At 37.0% G+C, this 26,728-nt stretch overlaps 1 protein-coding gene across 5 annotated transcripts in view; it reads right to left on the bottom strand.

The window, feature by feature from the left end:
* Nucleotides 1-26,728, bottom strand: part of NIPBL (Nipped-B homolog (Drosophila)) — a 170,086-nt gene that overhangs the window by 30,301 nt on the left and 113,057 nt on the right. For all 5 annotated transcript variants that reach the window (XM_010565659.1, XM_010565663.1, XM_010565661.1 and 2 more), the window contains 11 exons: nt 14,684-14,866; nt 10,722-10,919; nt 10,458-10,529; nt 10,286-10,375; nt 9,105-9,208; nt 7,430-7,516; nt 4,974-5,205; nt 4,115-4,266; nt 3,232-3,312; nt 2,060-2,160; nt 115-253 (listed from right to left, as the gene is read on the bottom strand). In XM_010565659.1, coding sequence (XP_010563961.1) covers nt 115-253; nt 2,060-2,160; nt 3,232-3,312; nt 4,115-4,266; nt 4,974-5,205; nt 7,430-7,516; nt 9,105-9,208; nt 10,286-10,375; nt 10,458-10,529; nt 10,722-10,919; nt 14,684-14,866 — 1,439 coding nt within the window. The remainder of the gene's footprint in view (nt 1-114; nt 254-2,059; nt 2,161-3,231; nt 3,313-4,114; nt 4,267-4,973; nt 5,206-7,429; nt 7,517-9,104; nt 9,209-10,285; nt 10,376-10,457; nt 10,530-10,721; nt 10,920-14,683; nt 14,867-26,728) is intronic.

Below are 26,728 nucleotides of genomic sequence, written 5' to 3'. Positions count from 1 at the left end.
ACATAAAATTACAGTGTTTGGTTACTAGAGCACCATAATAAAATATTACACCTAGAAACACACAAAGTCATTCCTGCACAAAAAAAAAATTATGGCTTTTAAAAAATATCTTACTTTCTTGTTTGATTCCTCCTCTGAATTCGAATCTTTTTCTGCTGAGGGTAAGTGCACCACGCACTGAATAAGCTGTAGAACCAGTGCTGTTACCATCTGAATATACATAGGCTCTCCATCAGTGTCACTGCTGTTTAACCTGTTAATAAGAAAAGACAGCATTAACACTAAAACGAAACAAAAAAGACAAAACAAACCAAAAATTTTTGGTCCTAAATAATATCTTTCTAAAATTATTACCACAGCTAGAAATCTGTGTTCTAGACATTTATCTAGTTATTTGCTTCTCTTTTATGCAGTCTAAGATTTGGTCTAACAAAACCAGTAAATATTATTCTCAGGCAGAAGAGATGAATTGAAGCAGCCCACAGATGGTTATCAGAGTATCTGTGAAGTTCAGCAGCCAAAAAATCTGCAGTAATATTTAATAAATCAAACACCTACATGCGAAGGCAATTACTATATAGGCTTGTTGCCCTAATAATTTATTACTTATTTAATGTATGTGAAATACGCAGGTTTTTAAACCAGAAAATAGTGACCATGACGTAGACTGACTTCTACAGGAGTTACACCTATGGCCATCTGAGATAGCATAAGAGACAGGAACTTCAGCATGCAAGTGTCTTTAAGTGTGTCTTAAGTGTGTCTTTAAGTTAGTAAGACCAATATGAATACACTCCACATTTGTCTCATGATAAAACCTGAGAACTAGTATGGTCTTTACTACCCATACATACATCAACACCATCTATTGCTACCCTTAACAATATGAAAAGGTGATAATCCCTGACATCACTCTCCCCAGATTATCAAAATACGAACTCGGCACAAACCAGATTGTATTTATTTTCTTTATGAAGTTATCTCTGACTACTTTTAGAGAGAAAAACTTTCATATCAGATTTTGTGTAAGCTGTACCCTTCCTGACTGTAGCCACAGTTAGAGAACGCCCTTTAACAGAGCAGAGTTAGGACTTGTACAGATAAACGGTGCAGTCATTGTGGTCTTGAGATAGTGACTTCCTTCTGGTACAGGTCCTAATTCAAAGAGCCTGTCTATCATTTATGCTCCTATTCCTACCACCTTCCTATCTACTAGATCTCTCTGATGTCTATAACCAGAACAATAGGAAATACTAGGAGCAAACACTTAGGTTAACATCAGGGTCACTGAATTCAATTTCAAAGTTTCAGTGTATTTCTTTTCCTGGATACATCCTGTTCATCCACCCTGGATCCGACAAAATATTTAACTGACAATTAATCTGTCTCAGGGGGCAAGATGTATGCAATCAAGGAACAAAATCAACACCAAAACCAAATGGTTTAGAATCATATAAAGTGTCCCAACCTCAATGTTAAACAAAATCCAGTTCAGGTCAGATTCTTTCTCAGATTGAACCTGAACTTATACTATTATTCTGAAGATGCACTGAAATCCAGCTGAAGTGCTTAAAAGACAGTTAAAGTGAACAGAGTAGTTCCTAAATGAAACTCATTCAAAGAGATATTAAACTGATTTCCTTCCTGGAAAGAGTGCTCTGAGTGTGTATTCAAAGAAATTCAACCAGAATTTTCCTATTAAGCTTTAGCAATGAAGAAATATGTAACTCCATACAAACAGAACCGATGAATTTTCCAACAAAACCACTCTGAATGCACACTAAAATTACACTCATTTACATCCTTAGTGAGACATATAAGATATTTCAATTATTTTTGTAAGCAGGCAGAAATATGATGGCATAAGGAACAGTGATTATTGCAAGACATTTGTCAGGCAATTCTGCTCTCACTGTTTTGAAATATCAACCTCTAATAAAGCGCAACTTGCGGAGTTGCAGATTTTTAAAGAAGTAGTTAATACTGAAGCCTAAAATCCTACATCTACAAACCTGTAAATGCTACTGTCTACAAGTTATTAATCTATGCCAGAAATTACCTGAAGTTTCTCAAACTCCTCTTGCTAGTTGGTAGTCTTGCAAGGGAAGTGAAAATTTCTTCTAATATTAACTGTCTATGTTTTTCATACCTGGAGAACACCTATTTAACAGTTACAGGATTGTTAGAAAATTATTCATTGTTACATAAAATATCGCTTGTTAAATATATTGCTAAAAATTATATATAGAAACATACACTTTACATGACACTTAAATAAATTATAATTCATGCATACCTTGTTTTTAATGCATTACTTTGTTTTTTCAAGGCAAGCATTTCTTTATAAAATATATAAAAACTTTTTCAAATACAGCTTTTTAAAAATCTTCAAGTAACATAAATGTGTAATAGCTCTTAAAAATATCTTATGTTTTAAAAAATTTTGTCAATGGTAGAATACAATGTATAGGAAAGTGAAATAGTGTAATACTAAGCTTTCAGGCTCCAGTACAGGGCAAAACTCTGTGGGAACATAAATTACGTGAACATGCATATGGTTGTGGAGCACATTTGAGAAACCAGTTTTACTTCATATCCTAAGCTTTAAGGTTTGCCTGACATGACATACTCTTTCAATTTACAGGGTCAGGATTGTAGAATTTGCCTCTCTTGTTTAGGCAGAATACTGAGTATATCGTGCTTACAAAGATGGAAAACTTCCACTTGAACAAGCACATCTGTGTTGTGCTGCATTTTTCCTGAAATAATACTTTATCTGCCCCATGAATTTTTCACACACCCATCTCTTCTGAGAAAAAGGATTTATTCTATTACATAGAAGTATCCTACTAGTTCTATATACCTTATTCCATAGCATGTATTAAAATCTTAACATAGGAAATAAGGAAAACCACATTGCTAATACTTCTTAAGACAAGAAAGGACAGGCAAGAGGAAGGGGTTTGTGTTTACACCTTAAATTACATAACCAAAATTAAGAAGTGCCTTGCTTAAGTAGGGTATTTCTTCCTATAGGGTAGTCTGCAAATAGGGCAGCTCAGTTAGTTTTTATACTGTTTCTAGATTATGACACCAAACTGTAAAAACGTGCAAGAATAAAATTAGTTCTAAACTCCAGTTCTCTACCAGAGAGAAAATACAGCCTATGTAAGTGCCCTAACAACTCTCAGAAGTACAGGAACATGAAACTGCAAATTAAAAAGTACTTACTGCAGTCACTAATTTGATGGCACATAACTGTAGTTCACTGACATTTTCTACAAAGAAAGGTGTTATTCCCATGGATGATACCTATCAACGGAAAGAAATTACTGTAAGTATATTTGACTTACAAACTGATACTTACACAGTTTCACAAGTAGGTTTTCATTCAGCAGGTAAGAAATTCAACAAGATGTATTACTTCATTTTATTTGCAAATAAAGTTATAAAAGGATATTAGAGAACAAGTCCTGTGAGGAGTGGCTGAGGGAGCTGGGGCTGTTTAGTCTGGAGAAAAGAAGGCTGAGGGGAGACCTTATCGCTCTCTACAGCTACCTGAACGAGGCTGTAGCAAGGTGGGTTTCAGTCTCTTCTCCCAAGTAAGAAGTGATAGGATGAGAGGAAACAGCCTCAAGTTGTGCCAGGGGAGACTTAAGATCGGATATTAAGAAAAATATCTGCACTAAAAGGGATGTCAAGCATTGGAACAGGCTGCCCAGGGAAACGGTAGAGTCACCATCCATGGAGGCATTTAAAAGACATGTAGGCACTCAGGGACATGGTTTAGTGGTGGACTTGGCAGTGTTAGGTTTATGGTTAGACTCAATGACCTTAAGGGCCTTTTCCAATCCAAATGATACTATGACTCTATTTGAATACAATCAGGTTAAATTCTTCTTAAGTGTACAAGAAAAGGCATTAAAGATTTGAACTTAAATGCTCTTCTCCTGCAGACTACCTACAACACAACAGACTAGTCACTCTGATCTTAATAATTTAAAAGTTTGTATTGATTTCATACTTCATGTCACTGAGACAATCATACTTTACATTCTCTCTGGGAAAAAAACCCCAAACATTCTTAGACAGGAATTCTTCTGATAAAACTTACCTGAAGAATAGTTGTATCAGTAAGAAGCTGTATCTCTAGCAACTCTGACAAGCTGCTGACAATGTCACAGACTTTGTTATACAACATCACTATAACTCTTTGCTTGTGGGTGGAACACTTGGCACGTTTTGCTTTTGAACTTAAAACACCACCTAGAAAAATAAAAAATACCTTCATTAATTTTTTCAATGTTTCACATCAAATCTTGGAAAGATGATCTTCTCAAAAAGTATCCCCCAAACAACTGCATGACTACAGCTAAGTAAAAGCAATTGTTTATGGAAGAAAAACTATTTAGTAGCATCAGCTGTAAAGCAAGAATTTAACATCATATTAATTTTTCATAATTGCTCTAAATTCTGGATCCAAGATTTTTAAAAAGGTTCTTGAACCTGGACATCTGCACCTAAAGGTATGCATGTGACAACAAAATGCTAAATACTAAATACTTTTCACTGAAATAAATCATTATATACACAGAGATTATGGCTATAAAATGACTTATTAACACATATAATAACTATACACAGAAGCTGAACTTCAGACAAACTTCTAAATACTTTAGTCTCAATACTTTGGTTACATTGACATTATTGCAGTAAACAAAGATTTTGTATGACTAAGTTATTCAGAGGACACATTTCATTCATTGTTTTTTTACTCTACATTTCGTCATCCTCAAACTGACACAAAGCATTAATTCAGGGTGCTGTATGTGATACGGAAGAACTATCAGTGCAAGAGTTGCATATAAAAATCTTATTCTAGAAAGACCTGTCACTTGCATCATCACACATTAGACTGTGTTTTGGTATTTTTTAATGTGGAAAGGTTTTTAAAAATTTCTTAGTATACTAACCACCATGAGGATCCACTCTATACACAGGATCATACTGAGGATAGAGAGTGTTCTGCAAATGAAATTTTGTGTATTGAATAACTCTTTCTATTACGTCCTCAATATATACAGCTTTAGGCATATTCGGTGATGTCATAATATTGATAGCAGTAAGACATGCATCAGCAGATTTTGTCACTCTTTCCATAATAAGATCTCTCCATAATCTCTCCTCATCCTCAGTGTCATTGTTCTGTAAGAGGCAAGAAAAACAGGATAGTGTGAACAAGAAGTCAAATTTTTATCCTTACCAAGTAAAATATAACATTACCCTAATATACTTACATAAATGCGTGTATAAAATGTATTTCCTTTTTGATATAAAAATAGTCTGTTTTAGATATCAGCTAATATTTGTTTTGCTAGCAACACATTGGTAGTATGTCTCCCTAAGTCACAACTCTTCAAAGTTTCACTCTATTATTCTGCTAGAACACAAAGAAGCCTTCTGTGCATTGGGAAGCACTATGAGGGAAGATTGCCACGTACTCTACTTAAGACTGATGTACGTTAAGCAAAATCTAAACTCATTCATCTAGTGTTTTCTTCAGTGGCCTATGCACACCAGTTGCTGCTTTGATCAGCCTAATTTCTACCACTAGAGGGAATTCTTACACAGAAAGACTATTACAAATCACATGAAACTCCTAAGTATGGGACTGCTTCATAGACCAACCCATCTGTTACCAATGGGTTTAAAACATGTTATCAAATATGTCCATTTAGATTTAGCACATACAGCATCTCTGTATGCCTGTGTGTGTTCAACTTGCAAAACCAAACATACATGAGGTTAATGATGATTACCCAGCACTACTTAAATATTGTAATAACATTATTTACAGCAAAATTGGGTAGAATTTTTTATAGTTCCTCTGGTACAGATACAGCCTACAGAGAAAAAGAATCTTGCCTGCCTGTATGACATCATAGTTCAACACTATTGGCTTTCCTTGTAAAAATAAGGGGTTGGTGAAACCATATCAACTTTCTGCCTTTAGGGTAAGAGAATCTAAAAGAGTATCACAGTGCATTACATATATGATATACATATTTGTAAAATCAACAGAAATTTGCAGATTAGGAGATCCCTGTATATTTCTTGCCTAGAATGACTTTAAGTAATTTGTTCCTGACACAAATGAGGCTTAAAAAAAACCCAAATAGTTTTAAATATTTTCTTTTCTCTTTTTTTTTCTTCTCATTAATCTTGGAAATAAAAAGAATATGCAAGTGCACTCTGCCTCTGAAAAACACCCTGACATGAAGGTATGATATCTTCACTGCACTGTAAAAGAAGTAAGCTTGCTCCTTGGCAGAGGCTTTCTTTGCCATAATGATTTGAATCATGTTTAATAGGTTTTAAGAAAAATCTAAAACTTGTTTGGCTAAAGATCGCTTCTTTTTTTAATTGAAGCTTTGCCTCTGAATTGTGATAATTGGACAATTTCACTAACTGCTTAATAATCTGAGTTTTACTACAAAAGAAAAGTATCACTTTGAAAGCATTAGTATAGATTTAATCACAGTGAAGTAGAGCTGGTAAACCAGCACTTTCTTTTCACTTACTTTTCATATTGCTGAAGACATTCAGAACCATACACTGAAACTCTGAAAACCCTACAAACTACCTAGATGAAAGTATTTAGGCACAAATAATGTGTCTCTGGTTTTCATCTGCAAGTTCAAATTCTTCCTTTCCAATATAAATAATTACTCTCTATTTCTGCAGATCAAGGTGGGGGTTTTTCCATAAAACTCAATAACTCTATTCTTGCTAGAATATTGTTTTGACTAGAAAGTGTAGAAATAACGAAATATATGAAATGTGAAATATCACTGATCAACCTTATAAAAACTCCAAATCCCCATGTAGTTTTAGGTATATCGGGAAAAAAACCCTGAAATCTTAGAACTTCCTGTTAATTTTGTTTATGTTGACAACTTTAACTTTGCAGCATAAGAACAGACCTAAACAAAGTGCTTCCTCTTTTCTTAATGCTCAGGAGAAGAATATGCTTTACGTGAAAGCTATAGTACTACTTCCATTGTGTAAAGGATGTTTTAGGGACATGTAGCAAAGTAGCAAAGAAATGTCCAATGGCGCAAATTACACCAGTTACCATGAATATTTCAGGATGAAACTATAATATTTAAAATTGAAAAAAAAGAAAACTCAGTTGCTCCCAATATACCTGTTAGTTATCAGTACTATAGTAAAACATGTTTATTACTGAAAAAATACAATCAATTGAATTTTACTTCAAATCTTAATGTTTGGCAATCTCAATCACATACATATTATATCAGAAATTCCTTTCAGAGACATACACAATATTTGAAACTATCACTAAATAAGACTCAAGTGAAGAAAACTCTATTCTACACAATGTGAAATTATGTAATTTGAAACTCACATGGTTAAGTAATGTAGAAAGCTTTGATCCATCTTGAATATTCTTCTCCAAAATATTCAGGACTTTTACTGTTTTATCTGTTGAGAGCTAAAACAAGAAAAGAAACACATCAAACAACTGCAGGAACATAAAAGGCTTCCAAATTGAAAAGCTGAAAAGAATGTCCATGGATGAAGGATAGAATTTGTTATATAATCTGAAGCACTTAAATTGTAAGCAATTTGAGATAAGGATCTTGACTTCTGTGGTTTCTGACACAGCACAATTGAGAATGCTGATAATATAACTAAACTAGGTGAAATATATTCTAAGATTGCAATCAAACTGCATTTCAACCATCAAAGCCCATAGAAATAGATATAAAATTGCATATCTGTCATTAATGTTGCAGTTATACACTTTTGCTTCTAGAAATAGAAATGTACCTAAACCAAGTATCAATCAAAAATTCTAACTGACCATATAGAGCTCTATTAGGAGAAAATCCAAATTCCATGAACAAGCAGAAATAAAATTCCCTGATATTTGAATGCTAATAAAAAGCAAATGTATTCTTAATTTCAGTATTAACTTTGAAGAACCAGCATGTTGAAAAAAGTAACTCAAACTCATTTACTGATCTTCTAAAGAATTATGATTAAATAATTTGTAGAATATGCTAAACTCGAGGAGAGCCAGTTTCACTCACCCAGACACTACTGGCACTCACCTTTAGAAGCAACAAAATTCTGGTTTTTTATGTATACATGTATGTATGTGTGAAAAATAGGGAACAGAGCTTAAGAGTGAGAACTAACAGGGAAGAGAAACACTCAGGCTGACAACATGCTACAAAGGAAGGTAGGGAGATTGAAGAAAAGTCCAGGAAGAATATCTGACTCTTGGATTAAAGAAAACCCTTCAGAGTGACTTTTATAATAAGTGGCTTCACAGACACTTCATAAACATAGTAAGTGGTCACGAGCAGGCAGAGTAAGAGTTTAATATAAGACTGCCCAAAGCCAAGAGTTCCAGGAAGATAAGGGAAGCAACAACATTGTTCCTAGAGGTGTGATACCAACAGTCTGCACCAACAAAAAGTTCCCTTGAACTGAAGTCAGGAAGAGTAAGGCAAAGAAACCACAACATGCAGTCTACAGAAAATGCATCTTATTATGACCTGGGGTGTTAAATCTTCTAAGTTTGAAAGGCCTTTCTGGAGAGACAGAGGAAGCAGACAATTCAGTGTGATGCTGGCTGCACATCATACATTTACATTGCACTGATGGCACGTATCAGAAAGGGTATATTTTTTACTATGCCAGCAGATTCTGATTTACTGTGGTTGCTCAACACCAGCCATAAGGAGCAAAGCCTCTAGACTGACGTGTTTTTGTGGAAGTGGATTAATTCTTTTAGATTTTACTGCTCAGCCATGGGTTTTACATATTGGCATATAGTCAGCATTGACACAGAGAAGGACCTTTGAACAAAAATGTCTCAGCTTCAGAGACAGTAACTATTAAGATGTGGTAACTTTTTAAGCACTTCAACTAAGTCAGCAGAAGCACAACTGTTCACAATATCTGTCGTATTCACATGTGAAGAGGGTGGAATGTTATTAGAGGGGATGTAAGTTTTTATAGTTTTATCAAAATTGTATGTTCAAAAAGAGTTATACACTATGAAGATGTACCTTGTCCATAATGCCCATTGCCTTGATTTTAGCGGATTCACTACCCAACTCGCTAAGCTGATGTTTTCCCAGTAGCAATTCCTGTGGAATCTCATCATCATCGCCTTTAAAAAAAATAATTAAAAAATTAACAATCGTATTTCTATTCAGACTTCAAGGAAATCAGTATTTTACAGTCAGTGTGAAAAAGCCAACTGAAGAAAAAGAACGGATTTTGCAAATAGCTAGCATCTAATAGTTCCAAATAGCATCAATAGTTCTATCTAATGAAGACTGATGATGACAATTTTTGGCTGGGTTAAAACAACGACTACTTGTTAAATATGACTGGTTCTGAAATATCATTAACAGTCTAACATGAGTCATCCATTTCTGAAAGTCATAAACTAAAATTTTTAATGTAGCAAAATCCATTTATTGCAGCTTTTGTGCCACCACCCTCAGTAAAACAAATCTTAAACAATTGTAGTCCTAAGATGGCCATGACTCCATGGGAAACCCTGTGCTGGAGCAGTCTGAAGGACTGCATCCCATGGAAAGGACCCATGCTGGAGCAGTTTGTGAGGGACTCCAGCCTATGGGAAGGACCAACGCCAGAGAAGCTCATGGAGGACTGTCTCCCGTGGGAGGGACCCTACGCTGGAGCAGAGGAAGAGTGAGGAGTCCTCCCCCTGAGAAGGAAGGACCAGCAGAGACAACATGACATGAACTGACCCTAACCCCCATTCCCTGTCCCCCGGCACTGCTGGGGGTCAGGAGGTAGACAAAACCAAGAGTGGAGTTGAGCCGGGAAGGAGGGAGGGGTGGGGGGAAGGTGTTCTAAGGTTTGGTTTTACTTTACATTATCCTGTTTCGATTTGATTGGTAGTAAATTGATTTTGTTTTTTCCTCAAGCTGAGTCTGGTTTTTGTCTGTGACCATAAATGGTGAGCGATCCCTCCCAGTCCTTGTCTCGACCCACAAGCTTTTTGTTATATTTTCTGCTCACCATCCCACCGCAGGGGGGAGCGAGTGAGCGAGCGGCTTCGTGGCTGCAACACATGTAAATGCAGTATGCCCTAGCATATACCACAGGCAATTAAATCACCAAGAAAGAAGTTCGAAAATACTGAGATACAAATTTTTTGGTGCATCTTGTGTTTCTAGTTGGGGAAAGTTTTTGAAAATTTCTGAGGTATTACCAAAAGCTGTAAAATCCATGTCTTCCAAATTTTCCAAAATATTCTCTATTGAAGCAGTAAACCTTTTGAAAGTCGAAGAATCCATCATTTCTAGTGAAAAAAGAAATTTATAAATAATTATTTTATATACAAAACAGAAAATATAAACTGTAGAAAAGAAATCTAAAATTACCTTCAGGTGTTAGTTTAGGTTCATAAGCTTTCCTCTTCTTTTGTTTTTCTTTTTTCTTCATTTTTCTAGCCACTAATTGAGAGAATAAAGAGTGAAACAAATACTGTCTTTAGTTAAATAGGGATTAAATAGGGATTTATTTACATTGCTTACACTTGTATTCAATACTGCGTGTAAAGATGTTTACTTTAAAATGTTTAATATGCCTATTAAAAATGCACTAGTAATATGGAATAAAATTAAATTTTTAAAATGATCAGTTACCCTCACTGAGGCTAGGGGGAGGAGAATAATCATCCATATCAGAGTCATCCGGACTGCGATTACGATAACGGCCACTGCCAGAAGTCCTCCTTCCTTCATTATAATGACCACTTCTCCTATGGTCACCAGAACTTCTTCTGTCATGTTCTTCATACTCCCAAGCTTCATCTCTATCCTTTTTATGTCTTTTACGAGAAGCTAGAAATGAAATGCATTTTCATTATAACTACAAAAATTCTAGTTTCAGTGGCTCAAAATTAAACATTTTTAAACATTTAAGTGACGTGTAGATGTGGCACTTAAGGACAGGGTTTATTGGTGGACTTGGCAGTATTAGGTTTATGGCTGGACTTGATGATCTGAAGGGTCTTTTCCAATCTAAATGATTCCATGATTTGCAAGTTAAACACCATTGTATAGCTGTTCTGTAAAGCAAGTGAACAATCTAAAACTATTACATAAAAGTCTGTTACAGCTATTCTAACAATTTCTTTTAAATTACATGAGAATTGTGCCTGAAACTGGCAAAGACACCAGCAAACATTAAAAATACAAAGTTACAGGCATTGGTCCTTTTAAGCAAAGTGAGGAAAGAGGAACAAATCAAAGTAAGTTTCATCCTTTCATAAGAGAACATTGAGATAATTTCTTCAGTTATCTAAATTCTTACTATTACTGGGTGTCCATATTCCAACTCAGTGATTGCTTTGCCCATCTAACACAGCAAGCTTAAAGATATTCTGTTTTGCCAAGACAACTAAAATTTTGTCTTGATACATATTGCAGGAAATTCAGTATAAAGGAGAAAGCTGGAGTCACAATTCTGGGCCAGACAGCAATTCAGTACCACAGAAGGCTATTATAATCAGTTTTCAGTCAGGATCAAAAAGCCAAGCAGAAGTGAATGTTGAAGAACCTGGGATAAACATTCTATACAGAAACAGAGATTTGGTGGAAATAAAATGGGGAAGTGCAACAGAGAGTTCTGTTATTTTCAAAGAAAGTCTTGTGTGTCTTGAAGGGGAGAGGGTGCTACGAAGTAATAGAAAAGGCATATGGAGGAGATAGCTTCATCCATTAAACCGGCCAACTCTCCATTATCTAATGTAACAAGATAACTGGGCTAGCAAAGAAATGTCTGCCACCGTGCTGTGAAGATCAAAACAGCTCCAAAACATCTAGCAGAGTTTATGCTTGTGAACCTACATATAACAGCCTTGACATCTGTGTGTCTCTACCAAAGTCTCCTGAAGTTTAGACAGGTATGACTGTATATAGGGTTGTTTCTGACCAAAATGGCTCTAAGCATTTATACAGAACTGGAACTGAACTGAAATTTTCTTCCCACAACCCCACTTTGTGAGAACCGTAGGAAACATACCATGATATAGTCACACCTGGTATACGTAGCAGGATATAGTCAATAGTCTGCCCAGGCTCAGAATTAATAAAAAATCATTAAACCTGAGGCGATACTAATGGTCTGCACTGCACCCTAGAGTGCTTCCACTTCTGAAAATGTAGTAAAAAACTTCTGCACAGAGATTGTCCAAGTCTTTAAGGTAATAACTCAGTTTAGGCTTTGAGCTCTACTGCTTCTGGAGGCAGTGTAGTCATGTTCATCATGCTTGAGCTACTAACACCATCTAAAATGGTTAAGAATTAACTGCGATTGAAGAAATGGAGGGCCATCTTAGATACCTGGAATGAACGTATTGGAGAAGAAAGTAAGTGTTTTATGGCAAAAGACTTTACACATCTTAACTGATTCTTTTGCCCCCATGAGACAGTATTTTGTGCAGATGTCATCTGCCTCCACAATTTACAAAACATCAGTATCAATTTAAGCTCTGTAGGACCAATTCTGACCCCAGCTACACCTCCATGAGAAAAGTAACTGCCAATACTGCTCTCCAGCAGAATTTTCAATTGACAGGTTTATCAATGCTGCATGACAAAACAGAATGTGTTACAGTTGTGCTGGCTCTGCAAAGCAAATAAGATGAACATGGGAACAGCTAAACACAATCACTGTTCTACCAAATTTATTTTGAAGTAGGTAAAATTGACTAAAAATTTAAGTATGAGTAACACTTCAAGAGTTATTATTGATTTTACTCATAAATAAAGACTATTTGGCATATAAATACCCGATTTCCTTCTGAATTCTGCCAAACATTTATGCAGTAACACATTTAGCACTTCTAGTAAGAGAATGATTTCATCAATTTTTAATTTCTCATCATTTAATGGAATGTCCCTTCATAAGATACTCGAAGAAACTTTTCTCCTGTAACAACCACTATTTCATATTTTTAAAAGTTCAATTTTAAACAACCAAAAGAATTCTGAAATACATATTTGTAACAATACACATTTGTTCAGTGTACTTGTCACAAATCTTTCATTCTCTTGATCATTTTGTCTCATTTTAACTCAATTCAGTTCTACAGTATCCTTTGAGAAATATGAAAATTTATTTTTAAACCAGATGTCCTCACTGAAGTGTTTAGAATGATGCCCAGATATCTTGTGTGGATATGATAACCCAGAATCCCTTAAAGCATATAATTGCTGTGAAAGTTTTCCTTAATTTGCTTTACTTTGTATTTAAGAATTTCAACAGCCACTGTCGATAACAGGTAGATTAAGGTATCTGAAATTTTTGACAATTCTCTCCATTCCCAACCAACTTAAATAATTTTGCTTTACTTACTTATTTTTTTAATTCACTGTTCCAGATTATTAACATCATAAACAGGTGATATGATATGGTAAACAGAGAATACAGTATCCTGAATGAAGCAAATCATCAGTAATCCTTTGCCATAATCAAGACTAATTAGAAATTACCTCAAGATCTCATACGCATGCTCAAAGCAGCATCAGTTATAATTAAAAGGAAAAAACAAACAAACAAAAGGACATTCTTTTCTGCTTCTTTGATAAGGATCAGAGGTATTGCTATTATAATTTTTACATGTATGTGTACATAAGCACTGCATATCTGTTGGATGAGAACTTGAAACATATTCAAAAGGAGAACAAACAAATCTTTCTCTTTTGGACCCTAAGAAAGACTAAAAAGCAAAACATTGTGTTTTACAAAAGTTCAGTAACATGTTTATATAAGCAAAGGTGGAAAGAGTCTAAACTTGGGAAAAAATCATTGTAAGAAAGGTGCCTTCTCAGATTAACAGCAATAGGCACTTCTGTAGCCCTGCATGGGTAATGCAGCTAAGATGTTAACTCAGACTGAACTGATTCACTCAGTTTTAAGAGAGTTTCTTTCCAGTGTTGGCTACCTGAACAACCATGGAGACAAGCTAATCATACTCTTATTACCAGGTGGGAAATTGGTTCCTAACTTAGAGGCATATAACAATTTTTTTACACTTAGGAACTTTACCCAGTTGCACAACAAAATTCTAACTATGAGCTTCCTCTCTTCCTTTGAAAACAGTTAATTCAAGAATAGTATCAGCAGCAAATGGTGTTTTGAGAATCCATCAAAAGCAACTCCACTTTTTCAAGCAATATGCCAGAGAAATAATACAAGAAACATTTTAAGAAACTTCTGGGCAGCAATATTCTCAGTTTATCCTGCCAGAAAAATTCAAGAGAGGATCCTTCACTTATCAATAAACTAAGAATAATTTAAAATTTATTTACTGAAATTTTTCTTTGCATATCTTTGTATGCAAAATCCTGGCAGTGGCTTCCCATAAGGTAATTAGGAAAAGAAATTTAACAACTAGCTGCTTTTCATCTTGAGTGACAAATTAAAATAAAGTAGTTTTTCTTCTAAAGGAAAAAAAAGGGTTCTTGGCCAAGTAGTTGTCAGGACAGCAAACTTATTTTCATATGTTTTAGGGTAGCCAACTTAAAAAAAAAGTGTATATTTTTGTAAAAGCAAAATATTAGCTTTCTTTAGCAGCAGGAACAGACGATGTACTACTTACATTCAAATGCTTCTTCACTGTCATTGTCTTCATCAGAACTGATTTCAGCATATTTTGGTTTCTCATTAACTGTGCTACGTTTGCGCTTGTTCATTTTCACGCGTTCACAAAGTGGCATGGTGGATTCAATTTCTGCCAGGAGCTCAGGAGGCAACTCTTTTAACACTGACTGATCTATGCTACCTATTAATGGAGAGTAAGAAGAGCAAATATGAACCTGAAGATAAAAATAAGAGCTCAACACTACAGTGCTTTCTCAGGAACTGCTTACAATATATCCACTAATAACACCACAGTTAGATGTATTCAACAGCCCTTTTTAAAGTTGCATTTATTGTTCATGCTACAACTGGAAATTAACATAATAAATTGCATACACATCTCCTTCAATAAAATATTTTGTCAGGCATATAAATACAAACAAATTCAAATCAGTGAATTTCCTTTGTAAAAACATATCCCTGCTCTATTTCCACAAAATTTGGTCTTATTTCAGTTCATCCTCTGAATTTAACAGGTTTTCTAACAGTGTAGGTAAGTTAAGGATTCTCTGTGCCTCGTAAACAGTTCTGTTTATTCTCATTCATATTTAGTGTACACAAGACAGTAATCTTCCCTCTCCCAGTAAGTAGGTACAATCTGTGGCTGAACCTCTGGGGTCTTATCCCTAAACACAGGCCAAAAAATTGACAACCCAACCTCTGCCTCAGATTTTTTCTTAGCTCCTACTAGTAGTTTTATAATGTAACCCAAATTTTTGCTTGATTTTGTTACAAAGCAAAGTTGAAAGATTTTTATTTAATATAGACAAACAGCTAGCTGGACCTCATCAGGCTTCTTTTCCAGAGAGGTAAACAGGTAGACAACATCACACCATTCTCATTCCATTTTGAAACTACAATTAGACCCATATGCAGTCAGAATTAAGAAGATTTGTAGTCAACATTTTTACAACTGACATAAAGAAACCAAATTAATTCAGAAGTATTTCTTGGGGTTCTTGTTTATTTGATGCCTTATCTTTATTTATCAAACTATTCCACAGATTTGAAGATTACACACACACACCTGATTAACATGAGGCTTAGAGGCTGGTGCCGTTGGTGGAATTTTGGTTTTTTTGATCATGGGGAGGTTTACACAGCACCTGGCCTACTGGCAACAGATGGAGTCCAGCTGTCTTAAAGGGGGAAAAGGATTCTCGATCATGAGTTGGCGGGGCTCAGAGAGAGGGCTTTAAACTAGGTTCGAAGGGGGAAGGGGATAAAACTAGGCTCACCAGAGAGGAGCCTGGGAGTGGCGTGCCAATGTTGGGGGTGGAATTGATAGCCCAGCTCAAGTGCATCTATGCCAATGCACGCAGCATGGGCAATAAACAGGAGGAGCTGGAAACCGTCGTGCAGCAGAATAGCTACGACTTAGTCGCCATCACAGAAACATGGTGGGATGACTCCTGTGACTGGAGTGCTGCGATGGATGGCTATAAGCTCTTCAGAAGGGATAGGCAAGGAAGGAGAGGTGGTGGGGTGGCTCTCTATGTTAGGGAGTGTTTTGATTGTACAGAGCTCCATGATTGTGATGATAAGGTGGAGTGCTTATGGGTAAGGATGAGAGGCAAGGTCAACAAGGCAGCTAATGTGCTGGGAGTCTGTTATAGACCACCCAACCAGGCTGAAGAGACAGATGAAACTTCTACAAGCAACTAGCAGTAGTCTCACAATTGTGTGCCCTTGTTCTCGTGGGGGACTTCAACTTTCCAGATGTCTGCTGGAAATACAACACAGCAGTGAGTAAACAATCTAGGAGGTTCCTGGAGTGTGTGGAAGATAACTTCCTGACACAGCTGGTAGGTGAGCCTACCAGGGGAGGAGCCTCGCTAGACCTACTGTTTCCAAACAGGGAAGGACTGGTGGGAAATGTGGTGGTTGGAGGCCGTCTTGGGCTTAGCGACCATGAAGTGATAGAATTCTTGATCCTTGGTGAGGTGTGTGTGTGTGTGTGTGTGGGTGTCAGCAAAACCACTACTATGGACTTCTGGAGGGCAAACTTTGGCCTTTTCAGGACACTGGTTGAAAGAGTCCTTTGGGAGACAGTCCTGAAGGATAAGGGGGTCCAGGAAGGCTGGAGATTCTTCAAGAAGGGAGTCTTAAAGGCTCAGGACCAGGCTATTCCCATGAGCCACTAGACGAACCGCTGGGGAAGATGACTGGCCTGGCTGAACAGGGAGCTTTTGCTGGGACTCACGAAAAAAAAGGAGAGGTTACCATCTTTGGAAGAAAGGGCAGGCAACTCAGGAAGAGTACAGAGATCTTGTTAAGTCATGCAGAGAGAAAATTAGAAAGGCAAAAGCTCAGCTAGAACTCAATCTGGCCACTGTTGTAAGAGACAACAAAAAATGTTTTTACAAATACATTAACAACAAAAAGAGAGCCAAGGAGAATATCCATCCTTTACTGGATGCAGAGGGGAACACTGCCACCAAAGATGAGGAAAAGGCTGAGGTACTTAATACCTTCTTTGCCTCAGTCTTTAATGGTAAGACCAGTTATCCTCAGGGTACTCATCACCCTGAGCTGGAACACAGGGATGGAGAGCAGAATATACCCCCCATAATCCAGGAGGAAACAGTTAATGACCTGCTACACTGTCTGGACACTCACAAGTCTATGGGACCAGATGGGATCCATCCGAGAGTACTGAGGGAGCTGGCGGAGGAGCTTGCCAAGCCACTCTCCATCATTTATCAGCAGTCCTGGTCAACAGGGGAGGACCCAGATGACTGGAGGCTTGCCAATGTGACTCCCCTTTACAAGAAGGGTTGCAGGCAGGACCCAGGGAACTACAGGCCTGTCAGCCTGACCTCGGTACCAGGGAAGATTATGGAGCGGTTCATCTTGAGTGTGCTCACACAGCATGTGCAGGACAACCAGGGGATTGGGCCCAGTCAGCATGGGTTCATGAAAGACAGGTCCTACTTGACCAACCTGATCTCCTTCTATGACCAGGTGACCCGCCCAGTGGATGAGAGGAAGGCTGTGGATGTTGTCTACCTAGACTTCAGTAAGGCCTTTGACACTGTCTCTCACAGCATACTCCTTGAGAAGCTGGCAGCTCATGGCTTAGATAAATGTACTCTTTGCTGGGTAAAAAACTGGCTGGATGGACGAGCCCAGAGGGTTGTGGTGAACGGAGTTAAATCCAGTTGGCGGCGGGTCACAAGTGGACCAGGCTGCCCAGAGAAGTGGTGATGTCACCATCCCTGGAGGTGTTCAAAAAAATGCATAAACATGGCAATTCAGGACATGGTTTAGTGGGCATGGTGGTGTTGGGTTGATGGTTGGACTCAGTGATGTTAAAGGTCTTTTCCAACCTAAACGATTCTATGATTCTTGGACTAAACTGTGAACCTTTTTCCAACAACAGAACAAACATCTTTGTTGAGAGATCCTCTCTCTCCTTCCCAAATCATACTATATTTTTAAGAGAGGAAATCACCTACCAGTTGCTATACACACACACACACAATCCTCAAAAAAATCATCTCCTGGATTAACTTTTTAATTGCATTCACTATATCGCTAATGTAACTTTCTAAAATTTATTTCAATTTTTACACTAATATCCTATCTTCTAATCCAAGATAACTATTTTTCTTTTTTTTTCTTCTCTCCTTCTTTAAACAGCTTTAACTGAAATTAGAACAGCCTTAATACAGAAAATAGTTTCCAGCAACAAGATTTTAAAAAAGTCTCATATATTACTGGTTTCACATATATCTACATCCATAAAAATTGCCTACAAGCAATGAAACTAATGATCAGAGAATTATTTTTCTGTAATTCTCAAGTACATTCAGCAAGTCACCTCATTTAAATGCATTTTTAAAAAAGATTTAAGTTAAAATATTGGGGTTTTCAAATTGAGGTAGGGAAATACCTATAAAGTAAAACTGAGAGCAAAAGTTGTCCCTGCTTCCCCCATGCTGTGGTCACTCTTACTTAACACAAATAAGTTCCCATCCTTAGATAATCACCACCTGCCAAAGTTACCTAAATTCTCGACACTGATTTCAAAAATGCTAGAAAACATTTCACTGTGTGGTTGACCATGCTGCTGTGACATAATTATTCTTTGCAGGCTTGGCACTTGATTGAAGATAGGCAGAAATATGGTAGCATGGGCAGATCAGTTCCTCTGTGTATACCAACAGCTGACTGGATGACAATCATAACTACTTTAAATATTTGGAAAAAAAAATCTTTATTTCCTTCTCAAAAGTTCCAATTTTTATATAGTCTACAGTGCTAAATTCAACTAATGCTTGGAATGGCACTCTTCCTGTTACAGATATTTCAGACCACAGTATAAGTTTACCCTTATTTCTTTTATTAGGGAATATGTAAAGCTTTCTCTATTCAAGTAGGGAATAGCAGAAAAGAGAACAAATGGAATTATTGTAAAGTTCTCTATAAGCTATCTTTAAAGTTTTTGTTTCTGTCACAATGTTCCCCGGAGCAAGTGTGCCGCACGCCCAGTTTCCTTAGCTGCTGAGGATTGTAAATAACCAAATCTAAACCGAGTTTTACTCATGCAGTACAAAGGAGTTAAGCGTGACTGCGCATGTAACCATTCTGATACACATGGAAAAGGACTCCCCATCCTTTCTGAAGAATTGCAGGGATATTATATACTGTAGGACTCCAGTCAAGAGCTTGATAACATTTATTTTACTCTACTACTTATGCTATGTTGAGTCAGGGCAACCCAATCTTCACTAGACACATCTTACTAAATTCCTTCTTTTATGCCTCCATATTTTATAACAAAGGTACTGTTTATTTGTTCAGGGTAGTAAAGAAGTACTTGAGAGAATCCAGTTCACCGTAAGAATCCAGACATATGGCAACAAACATTAGGTTATAAACCCCATGCTAATGCCTTTTCAGTTTATGGGATACTTTTCGAAAACAATTAAAAGAACATACAACACAAACCCCTTCAAAAGTATCTACAAAAATATGTACTATCACCTTCACTCTTTCAATTTCATTGATAAGTTTGCTAAGACTTGGTACCTACTTTTGTGTTTCCCCTTCAATCAGTTACATTCACCTCTAGTTTGCATGGCTTTTTAAATAGGTAAGGAGAAAGTAACTTTACTAAGAAGTTACTCCACAAGTTAGCAAGAATGCCCCAATAAATTAGCTTTCTGAAGAACTGTCCTCATCAATGGAATAACTCAATTTTTTGCAATGTGTGTGATCAGTGTACACAATATGCCTGAAATGGACTATAGGCAACAGTGTTCTTCAGAGATCACTTACACATATTCTCAAAGCTGCTGCAACTATTAAAACAAACAAAAAATCCAGAAGTACCATCATAACAAAATCTTTTTCTTGCTGTAAAGAACAGCATGCTAACAAACTCCACATGAATGAAACTGAAGGGCAAGTCACAGAACAGCTGTAAGAACAATTCATCTCAAAGAACTGCATACATGACGAGCCACTTCTTCAGTGCTTCTCCACACATATGCAATGCTGTCCACGACTTGCGTACTAGTTGCTTGCTGGAGGAAGAACAAGTTCTTGTTTTTGTTTGATTACCATTATCGAAAGATTTCTTAGAGAAGGTATTCAAGAATCTTCAGCTGTTACTGAATATGCACTGACCATCAAGATACTTGCTTTCCCACCAAGCAGTTCTTGACAATATATAATGCAGCTAAAGATCAGTCAGAGAATCTTAGCTAAAAATAAATTAGTCTGTAAGCTTCTTCCCATATTCTGTTTTAACCTGGGAAGCTTTTCAAAGGGTTTTGCCATTTCTAGTAGAAACATTTCTACAACTATCTCCCTTCTTCACATATGGCTTAAAAAAAGAATGGAAAGGCACAGATCTGCTTCAAAGTTAAGCATTGCTTTTTGTTCATAACTTGATGGGTAGTGTCAAGTTTATAGAACAGCCTTTAACTTTAGATAATATTTACTTATATCTAATTTTTAGAAGGATCCCAAATCACTTTGCCTTCAATTTGCAAGTCAAATAGATCTCCCTGATCCAAGCAGACGAATGCCTTCAAGACAGGTTGAACATTAAAAAAGGTAACATCATTATGGACTTTTACTGGATCCATTCAATATGGACAGCACAATTATTTTTTGACACAAGTGTGTTCACATTAGTTTCACCTGGCTTGTTATAACAACTTCAGACAAGCAGCTATGGAAAAGGGGATGATGTCTGCTGATGCTTAGGTCAGCTTTCCAGGATCAGATTGGCCATTCATGCCATAAAATCAAAACAGCACTAACAAACTCTGTTATCTTCTCAGTAATGATTTATCTTTGCTTTCCAAACTATGGAAAACAGATGTATTGTATACATTTTGGTGCGATTTCATATAAAGTAACAAGCCATCAAGACTCAAACACATTTAGAAACCTAGACTCTGAATTGCTACTTCCATAATTATACAATACAGTTAATACAGAGCAAAACAATCCATATCAGTTTGCTTATATGGTTACTTTTAAAATACTTGTGACATCAAAATGGCCTGTTTGTACCTGCATCTATTGCGGCAAATGAACAAGGGCTTGAAGACAAAATGCTCCTGAAGTTCATTTCAAAACTGAGGTTTATGTTAATGAAGTCTTTTGCATAAATTAGCCTCCCATAAATATTGTTTTTTCCATTTCTGTGTGCTAATAGTTTGCAATAAGCAAAACTGCAGTTCATGCAATTTCATATTTGTAATCTCTCTAGATATCTTGTATTTTAAAATGCCACTTTTTTCCAACTATCAAGACATTATATAAAAGAACACACAAGGGTCTAAGACGGAACAGTGACACTTGTTTGGGGTGAGGATATGAATCTTAACTTTGCATTTCTAAGCCTTTCGAAATTTAAGTTTAACCACTCCCCACATTCTTGAACTTCTACACTAATGAATTGCCACACATCTTCATATTGACATTAAAAATAAAAACCTACAGATTGCAGCTCAATTTTGCCCTCCTCTTGCTCTTTTTTTGTCACAGAAGACATTACCTGGTACTGGACCTTTCCTATTTTGCTGATGACTAGTATATCCAGTCTTGCTCTTATTCCAGAGATGCCAAGCTCACCTTCCTTACATGTCTTCTGTGCATTTGATAGAGGATGTTCCTCCCTTATGCCACACCAGCTTACTGTCTAACTTTCTCAAGTAATTTTGGGTCACCACTATAACTACACTGATAAAACCTCCTATATCAGACATACATACAGGAAGGAAAGCAGTTTCTTTCTGGATTAGCTCAACCAACCTTCAAACTCTGTGCTAAATGAAGTAAAATACACTCTTACTCTAACAAGAGTGCCACCTTCTTGTTGGAAAGCCATGTCATTGTAACTACAACAGCATAGACTCACAGATTAATTCCACTACAACCACTCATGCAGATAAGGTTCTATTTTAGATAAAGAACTAAAAGAAAAAAGAGGGGATAGAAGTACTTCCCTACTTTATAAAGACGTTTGGAAAATAAACATCCTTTAAAAATACCTAAGTATTGTTACATATAGCACTCGGGCAGCACTACAGTGCAAAGGGCCACATGACTACCTGTGATGGATGAACAACTTACTGGTTAAAGTTGAAAATTTTTGTCTGTCTCTCAGTGTGCAAATGTAACGATATCCTTTCCACCAGGCTCTCCCTTAAAATGGTCCACTATGTTCTTTATATGGTGCACTGAATCCTTGGTGATCACGGTCCCTTGTTCACCAGCTTCACACTCCTCCAAATAATTCTGTGCCCCGGAGAGTTTCAAGAACAGAAGGGGAAACACAGGGAAATTGCAATCCTTTTCTCAAAGAGGAATTTAAGGTATGAGGAAGGTACATCTGCTCATAAGACAAAAGTTCCACTTTTATCTCAATAACACGCCCTCAGCTGCAAAACACACCATCACATGAATACTGGTGAAAATAACATGAGAAGTAGTGCATTAACTCCAGTGGCTTTGCTCTTTCCTCTCCCATTCTCTGACTTAAAGTTTATTAAGGATATACAGCTACATCCTATAAGCAGGATATAACCCTTTATTGACCCCCTTACCCTCACCTTTTGACTATATCCATGAAAGGATAACTCCTGAGCTCAGCTCACACACACACACACCAGAAAGAGGGTGGGAGACTGAGATGCCCTCACAACCACCCAAGGGACTGCACCCATACGACTCCCTGCTGCAACGAATTTGGCAGGAGGGAGAGAAACAGTGTTAGGAAGAAGTATGTCCTGTATCATTCCATAGAACCTGCTTGAACATATCTTTCAAAATAACTTTTCCTCACCTGCCCCAATACTGGCACAAAGGGAAGGGTCCCAGCCTTGGGCTAAACAAAAGAAGAGGTTCAGACTCCCTGCTTATATTCCAGTCCTTAGCTCTGGCCTTGAAAAATGGGATGCAGCCAGGTTGGTGGGTCAGAGAAGAATCTGGACACAGCAACAGAATAATTCCATGATACAGTAGAGGTCATCATTGCCCATGGCTAAGCAGCACAGATTCAAAAAGGATTTTACAACAGTACAAAATACTCTCAAAGCAAGAAACATTTTCTGATGGAGGAAAGAGATTTCCAAAGGGTACCCTGAAAGATCCAGGCAGAGAGCAGGGAATATACCCAACACACACTCTCTGAAGATTCCAAGAGAACTCATGTTTACGTCAGTATCAACGATTTCCTCAAGCTCTCTGACTGCTGTGGCAACTATAGCCACAAGTTATTTTATTCCTTATTGCTCTTCACTGGCTTTTTGTCTATATAAAAATCAATAAAAGGAGGCTAGAGCAGTTTAGTTCTACAAGATACTTCATAAAAAATATAGCAGTACTCAGAGTAAAATGGAGTAAGATTAGCAATTTAAATAAATGCAGTGCTGCACAAACGCCCTTACTTTTATGAATCAGTGTCAGGGGACTGCTTTTGGATTTCACTGTCAATGCTTTTGAACGCATGCATTGAAATTTAAGCCAACTCAATTTTTTGTATTAAAAAGTTAAGGTGTTTTGTACAGTTACAAAACACAGCATGCAATTTTCTGTTACTATTGATGTTGGGAATCTGAAATTTATGACTGATGCATTTTCCCAGCCATGTATTCTGATTAATTTAAAAATTGAGCCATTGGGCCTCACCTAAGAAAAAGGACATTCATTAAATAAAATCAAATTATACCTCAATTTTTCTTCTCATAAAAGAACTCCTGTATAGGCAATATAATACAACCAAGACCTTTGCAGAGAATAAGCAAAACAAATGCCATGATTTATACCTGATCTGTAACTATAGGCACATCAAGAAGATCTGCTTTTTCCTCACTCTATCATGGAAACATTCTCAGCCTGTATCATTGAAAATACCACACGAAGCCACTCTCGTTTTGCTTCTTCAAAGTAACTTAATTACATAAGCAACAACAACAAAAGATTGCTGATGTTTTAGCTTTTAATATAGAATACTACAGGAAAGTTCCTCAGAAGGTATTTAAACAGTTTGTATATTTAAGGAACATTTATTTGATGCAAACAGCAGTTCAGTAATTGAGGAACAAAAAAGGTCTGATCCTGTTCTTTTCTGTTCATTGGTAATGTTCCCACGGAGCAAAAGTAAATACCAAATTTCAAGTAAACAGTTTAAATTTTCTTACACAAAACCAGTCACCTAAAACAGCTGAAAATGTCAAGCAACAGAAAAATTTATTTACTAGAAGCAAATGTGAGGCTTTCCCCTATTTGTATTTTGCTAAATTTACCCTTTGTTTAGAAGAAAATTGAAACAAAAAATTTTGAGCACATATCCCTGCACATAAGCCAAGAAATAACATCCATATTTAGATACTTATACACATGAACAGGTCTGCATTGCACATTGTAACCGATGTCAGACAAATTGCTGGCCCATAGTTTTATATATTGCAATGCCCTGTTGCAAAAATTATTTATGCAAAATAGCCTTAGGTATTCCCAGAAGTAAGAGGAACCTGATCAAGAATCCACGTCCACAAACCAAAGGCAGTTTCAGACTTACAACAAATTGCTCTGACAAATTAGGTAATAAATTTCTATCACTTATATATGCCAAAGTAATTTTTCAAAAATGAACTAATTAAACAATGCACTCCTAAATCTCCAAACAGACAAAGCATCATATTTCGGATGTACCAAAGTACAATGAAACTAGGGGGTTTGGTGAAGTTTATTACTGCTGCTAAGAACCAGATGTGCAACACTTGAAGCTCACTCTTACTACTCAGAGAAAACAGCTATGAGAGCAAGAATCGGAATATTTACCTTAGTGGCAAAGACTAAAGTAGGAAATAACTACAGCAGCCACCAGACAAAGCACTGTGCTGAAAATGTCTCCTATTGTACTGGTAACAGATCAACACAAGAAAGGACTCCAGTGTGCAATAGCTGAATCCCTGCTGTCTACCAATACCAGTTTATCCAACGTCTACTTCTGAAAAACTAGCACCAAAAACGAACGCCCCAGAGAGTATGTACAATGCCCATACAAAACCCAACATACTTTCTGGGATAGAATGGACACACCTTACCTAAAAAACCCTGCAAGCAGGAATGATCCATTCCAGTGCAAAGCAAGCTAGAGAAACAAGACCTTCCTAGACTATAGGTATCCTGGTTTCAGCTGGGATAGAGTTAACTGTCTTCCTAGTAGCTGGTGCTATGTTTTGAGTTCAATATGAGAAGAATGTTGATAACACTGATGTTTTCAGTTGTTGCTAAGTAATGTTTAGTCTAAAGTCAAGGATTTTTCAGCTTCTCATGCCCAGCCAGCGAGAAAGCTGGAGGGGCACAAGAAGTTGACACAGGACACAGCCAGGGCACCTGACCCAAACTGGCCAGCAGGGTATTCCATATCATGGGACGTCCTGCCCAGTATATAAACTGGGGGGAGTGGGGACGGGGGGATTGCCGCTCGGGGACTAACTGGGTGTTGATTGGCGGGTGGTGAGCAATTGCACTGTGCATCATTTGTACTTTCCAATCCTTTTATTATTAATGTTGTCATTTTATTAGTGTTATCATTATCATTATTAGTTTCTTCTTTTCTGTTCTATTAAACCATTCTTCTCTCAACCCATGAGTTTTACTTCTTTTCCCGATTTTCTTCCCCATCCCACTGGGTGGGGGTGGGGGGAGTGAGTGAGCGGCTACGTGATGCTTAGTTGCTGGCTGGGGTTAAACCACAATAGGATTTAAGGCGTTATATGTAGTTTGGCTTCAGCTTTTGACTAAACAACGCCTGAAACATTTTTCAAACTGTGAACCTGTTCAATCCAGAAAGGAGGAAAAAAAAAATTAATGAGGGCTAAATGGACAATGTGTATATTAAAATGGATCCTCTGCAAACCCAACATATCTTTAAATAATTCTAATGCCATGAGGGACAGCCAGCTCCTCTTCTAGCCTTATGAAACTGATGGTTATTTTATAAAATTCCAGTTAAATTTAGAGTTTAAGAAAAACTTTAAAGACCTCAGCTGAGAAGAATCATTATAAACTTCTTGCTGTAAGTCATGAAATATATCCTTTTTTTCTCTGAAATGTGGCATAATTTTCTGTAGAACTTCAGAGAAAGTTCTGACATGCTTGATCCACCTGGTGGTGCATGCACGTGCAAGATGCTTAGTGGGTTATTACTCTGGCCTTCCCACATGCAAATATGGTTGCTACCAGGAACTCCAAGACAGTGATTTCAAATTTCAGATCTGTGGAATCATGGGCTTTCACAATGGTAATCTTTACAAAAGCATAATCTGCAGTAAGCAAGCCAAGTTGCAGCTTTTTCCTATCCAATGGAAATATGTTTTTATTCCAGTTATTTCCTTGCAGCACAGCTGCTTGCCCCACAGATTTCAATGAGTACAACAGTGTGTCTGTTTCAGCATCAAGAGACTCATTTCAGAAATAAATTTCAGTGAACTCTAAAATTTACTTGATGTGTTAATACGCAGAAGCTATT

This window comes from Haliaeetus leucocephalus, unplaced genomic scaffold (assembly GCF_000737465.1).
Source record: "Haliaeetus leucocephalus isolate CR32 unplaced genomic scaffold, Haliaeetus_leucocephalus-4.0 Scaffold194, whole genome shotgun sequence".
NCBI classification, from domain to species: domain Eukaryota; kingdom Metazoa; phylum Chordata; class Aves; order Accipitriformes; family Accipitridae; genus Haliaeetus; species Haliaeetus leucocephalus.
This window is presented reverse-complemented; position numbering and strand designations above follow the sequence as displayed.